General features: G+C 50.2%; 1 protein-coding gene across 3 annotated transcripts in view; it reads right to left on the bottom strand.

Moving 5' to 3' along the window:
• Positions 1-13,894, bottom strand: part of ZDHHC18 (zinc finger DHHC-type palmitoyltransferase 18) — a 29,342-nt gene that overhangs the window by 5,400 nt on the left and 10,048 nt on the right. For all 3 annotated transcript variants that reach the window (XM_043574160.1, XM_043574161.1, XM_043574162.1), the window contains exons 3-6: positions 3,950-4,099; positions 2,238-2,375; positions 2,070-2,118; positions 1,427-1,529 (exon numbers count right to left, since the gene is read on the bottom strand). In XM_043574160.1, the coding sequence (XP_043430095.1) occupies positions 1,427-1,529; positions 2,070-2,118; positions 2,238-2,375; positions 3,950-4,099 (440 nt within the window). The remainder of the gene's footprint in view (positions 1-1,426; positions 1,530-2,069; positions 2,119-2,237; positions 2,376-3,949; positions 4,100-13,894) is intronic.

Below are 13,894 nucleotides of genomic sequence, written 5' to 3'. Positions count from 1 at the left end.
CAGGCTCCAGGCTCCGAGCCATCAGCCCAGAGCCCGACGCGGGGCTCGAACTCACGGACCGCGAGATCGTGACCTGGCTGAAGTCGGACGCTTAACCGACTGCGCCACCCAGGCGCCCCACGGCCAGCCACCTCTAAGGGAAGGTAGTATAAGGGGACAGAGCTCAGGCTGACCTGGCTATGAGCCCTGGCCCTGCCCCCGACACACTGCATGACCCTGGACAGAGCACTTCCCTGAATCTCAGTCCTCATCTGAAAAACAGGGAACTGTGATAGCATCGTTGGAGATGAAATCTTGCCATCTCGAGATTTGTGAGGCCAGCTATCAAAGGCACTGAGGAGTTTAGCAACGAAGGATACTTGCTTGACTTTAACCCAGAGTTTCCCAAACTCATTTGGCTATAACACATCTTTTTGCTTAACCCCTAGTAACATCTTGAAGAACCAGCACCCACAAAACCGCCTTGGGAGATGCTGGCTGATGTCATTTCTGCTCTGTACCAATCATTCAGCACATGAAACCCTATCATGAGTGTTAAGTTCTGTTTCCCAGAATGAGAGGCTGAGGTCAAGAGATGTATTTTCTGTTTGGTCATGGGCCTCTGAGCAGTATCTGATGGTGGCCCTGGCACAGATGCTGTCATTTGCTTTTTTATCGTTTGGGAGAAAAGAAGGGGAGGTCAGGTCGGGCCCGGGGCTGAGCACACAGTGGGCACTCAAACAATGCTTGCTGGTGGGGGTCTGAAAGGCAGCAGGTAGGGAGGGTTGACATAGCCCCATAGTCCTATCCTCGCTGTCTCCCTCAATAAGGATGCCCAAGGGAACCCCAGGGGCACCCTGAGAATAGTCACATCTCTTTGCCTGTAAGTGCAGTGTGGTGGGCGCAGCAAGGGTAGCCAGGGCTTTTGGCCACAACCCTGACTCTGTCCCTTTCCGGCTGTGTAACCTTGGGGCAAGTCACTCAGCCATCAAACAGGAGAAAAAGCATCCCTGTTCCTTCTGCCTCAGAGTTGGCAAAAGGACCCAAAGAGATGATGGGAGCTGAAAGAACTCTGGAGACAGTTAACACGCGGGCCAAACCTAAGGACTGTTACGGTGGAGCACTGCCTCTGGGTTAGTGAGAAAGCCTGCGCGGAGGGGCCAAGGCACGTGGGGGCCTTATAAGACCCTGTACTGGATCTCCCAGGGCCAAGCCAGGAGCACTGGAAGGCAATGTCTGGCCACCCTCTGTCCCCACCCGTGTTACCCCAGCAGACCGAGTCAGGCGAGTCAGGCTGCTCTGCGGCCACTGCAGGCCCCCTCCGCCCAGCCTCCTACCTTAGGGCCCCGCCTCCTGCCTAGGGCCCCGCCTCCTGCCTAGAGCCCCGCCTCCTACCCAGGGCCCCGCCTCCTGCCCAGTGAATGGAGGTTGCTCCAGCCTTACTCACGTCTTCGTTAGTTGTCAGGTTGGAGGCGACGAGGTAAGTATGAAACCCTGAGAGGCCCAGGATGGACCAGATGGAGAAGAAGCAGATCACCAACTCCAGCACAGTGAGCAGGGTGGTCAAGGACCCACACCGGGACAGGGCTGGGGGCCTCCCTGGCCCCTGGAGGCCTGCCATGCCCAGCCCTTCTCACCTATCCTTCCGTGAGCGATTTCCCCAGAAAGGAGATGGGTTTGTAACCTTCCTGCGGTCCAGTCACCACTTCTCGACAGGATTGCCTCCTGAGCCCTAAGAAGGGTTCGGGAGCCCATTCAAGAGCAGGACGGGTGATGGACAGTAGGGGGAACTGAAGATGCCAGGCACCAAGAACCCCGCACAAGAACCCCGTCCCGGTTGCTTGGTGTCTTAAGGGAAGACAGGGACTGTGGCTCCTGAGAGTTCTTGGCCACCCCAGCCCTTTGATCAGACTGTTTAGGATCAGCTCTAGCCGGGGAGGAAACAGAAGCAGCTGGTGTATCAGATTATTCTAGAGGACAAACATTAGCGCTACACCATTCTCCCCCAGATTACAGGATGAGGTGTGGGGATCCACCCTAGCGAAGGGGCCTCGTTCCCACCAGGGCATCTATTGGCTGACAAAGGATATCTCGCTGGTGTCTCCTTCAGAGTGGAGAGGAAGTTGCTTCCCTGAGAGCCTGGGGAGGAGAAAACAGGACAGGGCACAGCTCAGATGGACAGTGACCACTGCCCCTTGACTTGGCAGAGCTTGCCGGCCCACCCCTCCTGCACACCCCTGCCCCCACTCCCAACTCACGCAGCGTCAGGTGGGTGACCACACAGGCGAAGATGAAGGCCGTCAGGAACGAGAGGGAGAGAATAAACGCGTAGAAGAAGCGGTAGTTCCGTCTCCCCACACAGTTGCCCACCCAGGGGCAGTGATGGTCAAACCGTTCTGGAAAAGGGCCCGGGGGGGGGGGGGGGGGGAGGGGAACAGGTTAGTGTGCCTGGGCTGCAACCAGCACAGGTGTTTGGAGGCCTCACGCCACAGCTGGGGCTTTCTTCCCCCACACTCTCTCTGTACCGGCCCATTCAGCCGATCCGCAGCTCCTCACACACTCCCTGCTTCTGGGCCTTTCTGCAAGCTTCCCACTGCCTCACACATTCTTCTCTGTGTCTTCACCTGGTTAAGGGCAATTCCTCCTTCATATCTCAGCTGCAAAGCCACTTCCTTAAGAAAGCCTCCTCTGATCCCAGACAAGGTGAGGGCCCTCTGTTACCCGCTGCTACTTATCTTCTGCGGCTCTTTGCCCATGTGTGTTTACATACTTATTAATAATTAGCGGACCGGCCAGTTACCCCTGCTGGATTGTAAACTCCACGAGGGGGCCGGTGTTGGCCTCACACCGAGCTGAGTCCCACGTCCAGCCGTGCGTGGTACGAAGATGCACAAAAAGTACTTGTCGCCTGGCCTACGACCCTGGCCACCTGCGACAAACAATGCTCCCCATTCCCTGCTCCAGAACTAGAGGCTCAGGGAGGGGTGGGGCCGCTCTGTAACTTGTGGAGAGCTGGCATGTAAGGCCTGGCCAGAGGGCTGAGCTCACACTAGCACCCCAGGGCGGTGGGTGGGGGCGGGGGGGGGGGGCTGGTGTCACACCCAGACTGGTAATGAAAGTCCTCTGTGGGAATGTGGATCACAAGCCCACTGCAGGCCTCCTACCATGGCCAGCACCCTTTGCGGATTCTCAGGGAAGAATAACGCCCACTGAGTCACCCACTCGGCTGCCTGCTGTCATGGGGTGTTCCCTACTGTTCTCTCAGGGAGTGCTGAGCTAGCGTGATGAGCTCACTGCCCTGGGGACCATGCTCAGTCACCATGGCTCAGCTCACCTGGATCCTCTTACATAGCATTTCCCTTATGACACCCTTCCAGGGGCACACCCTCGGTCCCCATCAGAGCTGCCCGGCCTCTGGAGAGCAAGAAGAGGAGACAAAACAGCCTCTGGTTCCCCAGCAACCACCGCAGGTGTGGGCCTGGAGCTTAGCTTCCAATCCTGGCTACATCCTCTCTACCTGACTGGCTTGAACTCCTCTGTTCTCAGATTCTTGTCCCTCCCAAACCCTGGGAATCAGATCAAAGTCATTCAGTATAGCTGGCTCTGGGCTGCTGGATGGTAAATCATTCTCTTTCTGGCCCCAAAGTATCTAGAATGTTATTGCTCTAGTCTCTGGTTCCTAGAAACTTGGACCTACTGAGGACCAGGCTGAGGCCTGGGAGAAGGGTCCAGGGTCTCTCTGTATCTCCCCCATACTTCAGAGCTGGGGGAAAGGAATCTACCAATCCTGGGCTGAGGCCAAGATACCACTGGTCACACTCTGAGCCTCTCCCCACAGCCCTTCCTCAATCAGAGCAAATTTGGGTGACTTCCTGCCCACCTCTGGCTATTTCAGACGCACCCCCGCCCCCATGAGTGACTCCTCTGTCTTCAGGGCTCCCTGCACCACTCCCTGCTGCCTCCCACTTACCCACACAGTTGTCGCAGACACTGCAGTGTGAGGTCCGGGGTGGCCGAAACATCTTGCAGGTGAAGCAGTACTTCAACTTGACCATCTGCCCGTTGATCATCACCTCCCGGGTCCGAGGGGGTGGCCGGTACGTGGAACTGCCTGTGTTATCTGGGGGTGGGAGGACAGAAAGATGGGGAATGTCCAAGCCCAGAGCCAGAAGCCCCAGCTGGGTGGAAGCCACTGCTGCCTGGCACGGACAAGAGAAGCCTTAGGGAAACTGTTTCCTGGGAACAAGCCATTGGCGGGCCCAAGGAGGGGACAGATATTAAGAGCTGCTACCTACCGAAATTTGCTGTGTGCCAAGCCCTGCGCTAAAGCATTACCCATGTGCTCACGCACTGCTGGTCTTACACAACTTTGAGAAGGCGACTCTGGGAAGACTGGGGGAGGTTTATCTAGTCAAGCCTAGACCTAAGTTCCAGTTTCTAGGAGGTACAGGGGATGGAAGACAAAGTAAACAACACTATGAGAAAATAATCAGATCCAGAATGTGGGGCACCTACAACACCACTGATCCTGATGTCTAACAAAATCCACATCACTTACAAAGAGAGGGAGAGTGTTCTAAATGCAGAGACGTGAACACATGCAAGGCATGATTCTAGGCCAGATTCTGTCTTGAATTTGGTGGGAGAGTGGTGAAAAAGGCCTATAGATTAGAAATTTGGGAACTATTAATTTTCCTAGCTATAATAACGAAATTAGGGTTATGCAGGAGGTTGTCTTTAGATTTTGAAGACACAAGTCGAAGTATTTATGGATACAGTGTCTATGATAGCTACAATTTACTATGAAATGGCTTCATAAGAATTGTAAGCACAGGGGCACCTGGCTGGCTCAGTCAGTTAAGCGTCCGATGTCGGCTCGGGTCATGATCTCACGGTTCGTGAGTTGGAGCCCCAACTCGGGCTCCATGCTGACAGCTCAGAGCCTGGAGCCTGCTTTGGATTCTGTGTCTCCCTCTCTCTGCCTCTCCCCTGCTTGCACTCTGTCTCTCTCAAAAATAAATAAACATTAAAAAAAAAAAAAAGAATTGTAAATATAGGGGCGCCTGGCCGGCTCAGTCGGAAGAGCACACAAATCTGTATCTCGGGCTTGTGAGTTCGAGACCCATGTTGGATGCAGAGATTACTTAAAAATAAAATCTTAAAAAAAAAAAACTACAAATATATATGACACAAATAAGATACACTAATAACAACTATTAAATCTAGATGATGAACATGCATAAATTAATTATATTGGGGCACCTGGGTGGCATAGTTGGTTAAGCGTCTGACTCTTGGTCTCAGCTCAGGTCATGATCTCACAGTTTGTGAATCTGGGGCCTGCATCTCGCTCTGCGCTGATGGCACAGAGCCTAGTTGGGATTCTGTCTCTTCTTCTCTCTGCCCATCCCCCGCTGGTGTGCGACCATTCGCTCTCAAAATAAATAAATAAACTTAAAAGAAAGAAACTCGTATTTCACACTTTTCTGGATGTTTGAAGTTTTTCATAATAAAAATTTTAAGAGGAAAAGAAATGCAGAGATATATTGCATTCATGGATTAAAAGACACAATTTTAGAAAAGGATTTATTCTCCCTAAATCAATCTGTAGATCAACATAATCCCAATCAAAAATCTCAGTATGGTTTTTTTTTTTTGGGGGGGGGGGTTTGAAATTGACAAACTCGTTATAAAATTCATATGGAAATGCAAAGGGCCAAAGACAGCCAATGCATTCCTGAAGGACAAAGCTAAGGACTCCTATGACTAGAGATCAAGACTAATGATAAAAGCTAATGATTAAGAAGGTCTGGTTTGGGTGCGAGGGTAGAAATGCCGATCAATGGAACAGAAAAGAGAATCCAGAAACAGACCTGGCATGTAAATGACCAAGTGGTTTACGACAAGGGTAACACTGAAGTGGTGTGAAAGAAAATGGGCCCCCAATAAACAGTGCTGAGTCCACTGGGTAAACAAATGGGGGGGAAAGTATCTGTACCCTGCCTCCCACCAAACACAAATTCAATTTCAGACAGATTGTAGCTCTAAATGCAAAAGCCTGGGATTAAAAAAAAAAAAAAAAAGGAGACATGACTGTGGAGTAAAGATTTCTTAAGACCCAAAGGGGCAAATCATAAAAGAGCAATTTGGTATAACTGCATCACATCAAAATTAAGAACTTCTTTTTCTTTAAGTATATTTGAAAGAGAGTGCGAGCCGGGGGAGGAGCAGAGAGAGAGGGAGAGAATCCCAAGCAGGCTCCATGCTGTCAGCACAGAGCCCAACATGCGGCACAATCTCACAAGCTGTGAGATCATGACCTGAGCTGAAATGAAGAGTCGAACGCGTAACTGATTGAGCCGAACACGTAACTGGTTGAGCTACGCAGGTGCCCCCAAAATTAAGAACTTCTATTTGGGGCACCTGGTTGGCTCAGTTGGTAGCACGTGCAACTCTTGATCTCCGGGTCGTGAGTTTGGCCCCATGTTGGACATACCAATTACTTAACAAAATAATAATAACTTGTGTTCATCTAAAGATACAATTAAAAATATGAGGGGCGCCTGTGTAGCTCGGTCAGTTGGGCTCCGACTTTGGCTCAGGTCATGATCTCACTGTGAGTTCAAGCCTTGCATTGGGCTCTGTGCTGACAGCTCAGAGCCTAGAGCCTGTTTCGGATTCTGTGTCTCTCTCGCTCTTTGCCCCTTCCCCTGTCATGCACTGTGTCTCTCTCTCTCAAAATAAATAAACCTTAAAAAAAAAGTCTTAAAAAAAAATGAAAAGGTGACCTTCAGAGTAGAAGATTTGAACAAGAACAAAGCATTTGTAACCAGAACATATGAAGAATCCCTATACGTCAGTAAGAAAAAGTTCAGACATCTCAATTCAAATGTGGACAAAAGATTCAAACAGGTATTTCATAAAAGAAGCTGTCCAATGGCTAATAAACACATGAAAAGGTATTCATGCTCATTAGTCTTCAATGAAATGCAAATAAAACCATAAAATGTTACCACCACCCATGTACCAGAATGGCTAAGATGAAAACAATTTTATCAATGTTTATTTATTTTTGGGACAGAGAGAGACAGAGCATGAACGGGCAAGGGGCAGAGAGAGAGGGAGACACAGAATCGGAAACAGGCTCCAGGCTCTGAGCCATCAGCCCAGAGCCCGACGCGGGGCTCGAACTCACGGACCGCGAGATCGTGACCTGGCTGAAGTCGGACGCTTAACCGACTGCGCCACCCAGGCGCCCCAGATGAAAACAATTTTAAAAATCAAGTGTCGGTAAAAATGTAAGGCAACTAGAAATCTCATATAACCACTCTGAAAAACTATTTAACACTAACCACCAAAGTTCAACATATGCACGCCCAGCAAGCCCACTCCTAGGTATCTCCCCAACAGAAATGTACATGATTAAAAAAAAATTCTTTAAAAAAATTTTTTTAAGTTTATTTATTTTTGAGAGAGAGAAAGAGAGAGAGACAGAGCTCGAGGGGGAAGGGCTAGAGAGAGAGGGAGACACAGAATCTGAAGCAGGCTCCAGGCTCCGAGCTGTCAGCACAGAGCCCAACGCGGGGCTTGAACTCATGAACCGTGAGATCATGACCTGAGCCAAAGTCGGACACTTAACCGACTGAGCCACCCAGGCGCCCCATAAAAAAAATTTTTAAGTAAACTCTACACCCAACATGGGGCTCAAACTCATGACCCTGAGATCAAGAGTCACATATTCTCTGACTGAGCCAACCCGGCCCCCTGAAATGTGCAAGATTTGATATGCACCAAAAGATGTACAGGAATATTCACAACAAGAATCTCATAATAGCCAAAATCTGGACCTACCCAAATGCCCATAAATAGAACAGATTAACAAAAGGTAGTATGGAGTTCTGTAGAGCAAAGAATGAACGATCCTCAACCACACATAAGAACTATGGATAAATCTCATAAACATGTGTAAAGTGAAGAAACCACACACGTAAGAACACAAAATGTTCAAAAACAACTAAAAGTAATCTAATATGGTAGCAGTCAAGATCATGGTCACCTCTGGAGGGGTGACACTGACCAGAAAAGCAAGGGGGAGCTCCTGGGACACTGCTCATATACTGTTTCTTGATCAGGGTGCTGATTACATGTGTGTGTTCAGTTTGTGAACACTCAACAGAACACTTAGGATTTGTACACTTTTTTTGTAAGCCCATTATATTTCAGTAAAAACTTAACAAAAAGAAAGATTTAAGGGGCTCAGCTGGTTGAGCGTCTGACTTCAGGCTCAGGTCATGATCTTGCAGTTCGTGGGTGGGTTCGAGCCCCACGTCAGGCTCTGTGCTGACAGCTCAGAGCCTGGAGCCTGCTTCGGATCCTGTGTCTCGCTCTCTCTCTGCCCTTCCCCTGCTCGTGCTGTGTCTCTCTCTCTCAAAAATAAATAAACATTAAAAAAAAAATTTTTTTTTAAAGAAAGAAAAGAAAGGTTTAAGTAACTTGTGCAAAGTCACAAACTCATATGCTGACAAGCAGGAATCCAAACACCTGGTCTCTCATATGCAAAAGCCCACAATTCTACCCACTGAGCCTCTTGGTCCCCCCGACCTCAAAGGACCAAAGTCCCCAGGGCAGTGGCTTATTTCTGGACAGAACCTGAGAATCACATGAGGCTGCCTGTGATCCCTAGCCCTTTACTATGCTCCCAGCCATCACTTCTACTGGATCTACTCCCCAGATAGTATCTCCAGTTTGGCCACCTGCCTCCAATGATTACTGAGTGTCCGGCAGGTGCCAGGCACTATTCTAGGCACTTGGCATGCATCAATGAAGCACACAGACTTGTGTCTCACATTCCAGTTACCAAACAGACTCTTTCTTACTAGGCTGTTCACCATCCCCCCAACCATAACATGTTTAAAATGGAACTAAGCAGGGGCCCCTGGGTGGCTCAGTTGGTTAAGCATCCAACTTTGCCTCAGGTCATGATCTCATGGCTTCTGAATTTGAGCCCTGAGTCAGGCCCTGTGCTGACAGCTCAGAGCCCGGAGCCTGCTTCAGATTCTGTGTGTGTCTCTCTCTCTGCCCCTCCCCAACTCGCACTCTGTCTCTCTCTCAAAAATAAATAAACATTAAAAAGAATAAAAATAAAATAAAATAAAATAAAATAAAATAAAATAAAATGGAACTAAGCATCTGAACATCTTTTCTTTATTTTTAAAAAATGTTTATTTTTTTATTTTTGAGAGAGAGAGTGAGCGAGCACGTGAGCACGAGCTAGGGAGGGGCAGAGACAGAGACAGAGGATCCAAAGCAGGCTCTATGCTGACGGCACAGAGCCTGATGTGGGGTTCAAACTCATGAACCATAAGATCACGACCTGATCAGAAATCGGATGCTCAACCGACTGAGCCACCCAGGCGCCCCAGAACATCTCTTCTTTAAAACAGGCAGCATGGGGCGCCTGGGTGGCGCAGTCGGTTAAGAGTCCAACTTCAGCCAGGTCACGATCTCGCGGTCCGTGGGTTCGGGCCCCGCATCGGGCTCTGGGCTGATGGCTCAGAGCCTGGAGCCTGTTTCCGATTCTGTGTCTCCCTTTCTCTCTGCCCCTCCCCCGTTCATGCTGTGTCTCTCTCTGTCCCAAAAATAAATAAAAACGTTGAAAAAAAAAATTTTTAAAACAGGCAGCATGACAAAGGGCAGGGGGTTTGAGGCCAGTGGACACACTCTGAAACCTGGTTTTGCCACCCAGTGGTTAGGTGAAATGTTAAAGCCAAATGTACTTCTCTGAGCCTTAGTTTTCTCATCTGTAAAATGGAAAGAACAGGTAGAATGGAGCACGAATCCTGGCCCCACGTCTTTTTATCTGGGTTTCTCCCGGGGATATCGTCTGCTAGATGTTCAACAGGGCAAATCGTTTAACCTCTCCGAGCCTCTGTTTCCTTGATCACTGAAAGGGGGATAATAACAGTACCCACATCGCAGGGTTGTTGTGAGGGTGACCTGAGGTAAAAACGTGAAGTGACACAAAGTAAATGCTTAAGAAGCGCGCGGTTATTATTAGCTCCCAGAATTACTAAGAGAAAGGAAGAGTCAAGGGAAAGAAACACTACACTGAGCACCTCCTCCTATATGCCGAGCACTTCGTAGGCATTATCTCCTTGCATCCAGAGAACATCCCAGGAGGCAGGATTACTAACGTCAGTCACCTCCAGGTTATAGTTCAGGAGACTTTTTGGTGACGCTCAGTGACATGTCTGAGGCCGCTCCTGGCTAGGAAGTGGCAGAACCGGGATATGAACCCAAGTTTCCAAAACTTGGGCTTGAGGTCTTTTTGTAAATTTCAAAGTGTCATCATGAGTGTTATTTAACCCTGCCTGGTTCCTCATTTCTGCCAATGGCACAACCCAAGAGCTGGAAAGAAGGTCAAAGAGCATATAATGCAGCGCCCAGTGCATAGAAAACGATAATTGTCTCCCCACTGACCGCCTCTCTTCTAACCCCTTCAGTTTACAAATGAGAAAACAGGCCCAGAGAGGTCAGGGGATTTGCCCAAAGTCACACAGCCACTGAGTGGCAGAGGCAGGAAAACTCAGTTTGGAGGCCTTTTGCAGACCCTTCCTTCTACCTCACCCTTTCCTGGCCAGTCACTAGGTCTTCTCAGGATCTTCCTTCATAATCTTTCACTCTCCTCCCAATGCTCTAACCCAGGCCAGAACCCTGTCACCAAACAGCCTCCCCTGAAGACTCCCTGCTTCCAGCCCCTCTGCCTTCCAACCCACCACATTTCTCTAAATAATTCCTTTTGGGGGCACCTGGGTGGCTCAGTTGGTTAAGCGTCTGACTTCGGTTGGTGAGTTTAAGCCCCACATCGGGCTCTCCGCTGTCAGCACGGAGTCTCCTTGGGATCCTCTGTCCCCTTCTCTCTCTGCCCCTCCTCTGCTCATTCTCTCTCAAAATAAATAAATAAACTCAAAATAAATAAATAAATAAATAACCCCTCTTGAGTTATAACCCTTCCCTGGCCTCCCCTAAAAAAACAGATAAAAGGACAACTTCCTGTCCTGATACTAGGGACCTCCACAATTGGGCTCAACCTCCACTCCAGGCTTTTCTCCCACTATTTTTGCCCTATGAGTCCCTGTAGCCTTGGCTTCCTGTCCCTGTCCTGGCCAAGCCCTGGCCCCCGCCTTCTCCTTGCTCACCAGGACTCTCCAGCTCCCTGCCTAGCCTCCAGCAGCTTCTCTGAGCACTGCTGCTCCCGTGCCTTGCACACAGGCTGGGCTGTGATGGGCCTGCTGTGTGCAGACACCTAGACCGCACGCCCCCGGACGGCAGGGATGGTGGGAAAAACGGGCAGTCCCATCCAATGAACCATGAGGGAGCAGGCAAAGAGGAGAGAGCACAGGCTTTGGACCAAGGCAGGCCCAGAGTTCACATCCTGACCCTTCCATGTATTAGCTAGTACCCTCAGGAAAGTTACTTAACCTCTGTGAGCCCGTTGTGGCATCTGAAAAAGCAGACAAATAATAACCACTGCCTGGAAGGTTTACGGAAGGATCAGAAATTGTACATGTAAAGGAACCAGCACTTGGGGAGTACTTACTAACTGCTGTTCTCAGAGGGACGGCAAGGCACAGGCTCTGGCATCTGAAACACTAGGTTTGAATCATGATTTTGCTGCCTCCTTCCTACTGAAGAAAGTCCCTTCACCTCTTGCAGCCTCAGTTTCCTCATCCATAAGATGGAGATAAGACAGTCTTGATCTCACAGGATTGCGGTGAGTGCCCAATGAGATGCTGCAAGGCCGCCCTAAGCACAGTGCTAGATTCGAAGGACCCTCAGTCGTGACACGGTTCACACTGGGACACTCTAGCCTGCAGAATTCTCCGGCTCTTCCCAAAACTCTTGATGCTACTCCAAACCCAGCCTGTAACCCTACTCCACGGGCCCCAGGTCCAGCTCCTGTCCCTGCCCACTGCTGTCTTCCAGGCTTGGACACAGGCTTTGGAGCCAGACAGACAGGTGGCCCAACCACAACTAGCCATGTGATGTGGGTCAAGTCTCTCTGACCCTCATCTGGTAAAAAAGAAAATGGGACATAATCAAATCCGCCTCCTAGTGCTATTTGGAAGATGCAGGAAGAGTTCGGCAAGTGGGTTTAGCAAAGCGTCCGGCACCTGGCATGAGCTTACTAAATATTAGCCGTTATTATTGTTCTATGAGACGCTATATTCCAAACAGCTGATTTAAGAAGAAACTTCAGAAAACCACCCGGCTGTGAGTGAAGGAGAGCCCCAGACCCTTTCAGGAGAGAGGAAGAGAGAAGTTTCTGGAATCCTCACTGGATTCCCACAAGCCCTCGCCAAGGCAGGGAGGGAACTCCTGCCAGCACACCGTGCCCCCCGGGGGCCACGCTTCCCCTCTCTAGAACTCGGAAAGAAGTGACGCTCCTGTTTAGGCTGCCAAGAGGAGTGTGTGTCACACTGGAGCAAGGGAGCCACCCAGATGCCAAATGAAAGTCCCCAACTGTGGGGCCCTGAACAGGCTGGCTCAAAGGAGGCCCTGCAGCAGGGTCACTGTGGAAAGCGAACCCCACTCGGGAGGGAGGCAAGGAGCTGCCCCAGGGCTTATTCTCCGGCCAGACCACGCTGCCCAATCACGGCCCTGGCCTCAGCCTCAGTTTCCTCCTCACCAACTCCCGCTAGCAGCCAGCTCAGGTGGCAGCTCCTCAGGGCCAGGAGCAGGCCCGTGTGCCATTCCTGAGCACGAGGCTCAGCCTCTTAAGTTTCAATAGAGAAAAACAATTTTCAAAGGGTACCGTTATTCCCGGTCTCACTGGATGCATAAAAAACATTCTGGGCCGGGCAAGGGGACATGTACCCCCATTTTACAGATGAGGAAACAGATTTCAATAGCATAAGGCGGGAGGGGGGGGCGCTGAAACTGAAACCCTTGTCTTCCAAATATTCTCTCAAATATTACCAACCACTATATCAAGGCCTAGAGGTGGCAGGTGAGGCGAGAAGAGGCAAGTACAGAAGAGTCAAATGTGTTTGCTTTAAAAAAAATTCACAGGGGCGCCTGGGTGGCTCAGTCAGTTCAGCATCTGACTTCGGCTCAGGTCATGATCTCACGGTTCGTGGGTTCGAGCCCCGCATCGGGCTCTGTGCTGACAGCTGGGTTTGGAGCCTGCTTCCGATCCTGTGTCTCCTTCCCTCTCTACCCCTCCCCCACTTGTGCTCTGTTTTTCTCTCCCCAAAATATATAAACATTAAAAAAAAATGAACAGTGAAAACATTTTTAAAAAGCGGGGTCAGGGAGCACGCCTGGCTGGCTCAGTTGGTAGAGCAAGCATGTGACTCTTGATCACAGGGTCGTGAGTTCAAGCCGCGTGCTGGGCTTTGTGCTAAGAAAGAAGAAAAGAAAAGAAGAGAGAAGAGAAGAGAAGAGAAGAGAAGAGAAGAGAAGAGAAGAGAAGAGGAAAGACAAAAAGAAAAACATTTGCTTTGTTCACCCAGTCCAGAAAATATTTGTTGACGAAAGGAAGGAAGTCAGAGTGGGAAGAGATGTTATCCCTGCTCGAAGGGAATCTAAGATCTACTCCAGGGCTCGCTCTCTCTCTCTCTCTCTCTTTCCCTAAGAAGTCAAGTCCCTCTCAGGCTAGTAAGGCCTCCCTGCTGCCTTGTGGGTGGGAATCTGTAGCCCCTGGGGATGCGAAATGAGGGCGAAGGCTCCTCACTGAACGGCTGTGAGAAGCAAATGAATCTCCCCACACTCTCCTCCTGACCAAGGGGCATGCTCTGGGTCTCGCCCCAACCGCAGCCCGTGGAGGGGAGCAGGCAGGCACTCTGCACTCAGAGCCAGCCGGCTGGCTCTGTGACTCAAGCCCAGTGGCTGGCACGGAAGCACCCTGGGGCTG

The sequence above is a fragment of the Prionailurus bengalensis genome, chromosome C1, assembly GCF_016509475.1.
Source record: "Prionailurus bengalensis isolate Pbe53 chromosome C1, Fcat_Pben_1.1_paternal_pri, whole genome shotgun sequence".
Lineage (NCBI taxonomy): Eukaryota > Metazoa > Chordata > Mammalia > Carnivora > Felidae > Prionailurus > Prionailurus bengalensis.
Note: the sequence above shows the minus strand (reverse complement) of the source record. Positions and strands in the feature narration are given on the sequence as shown.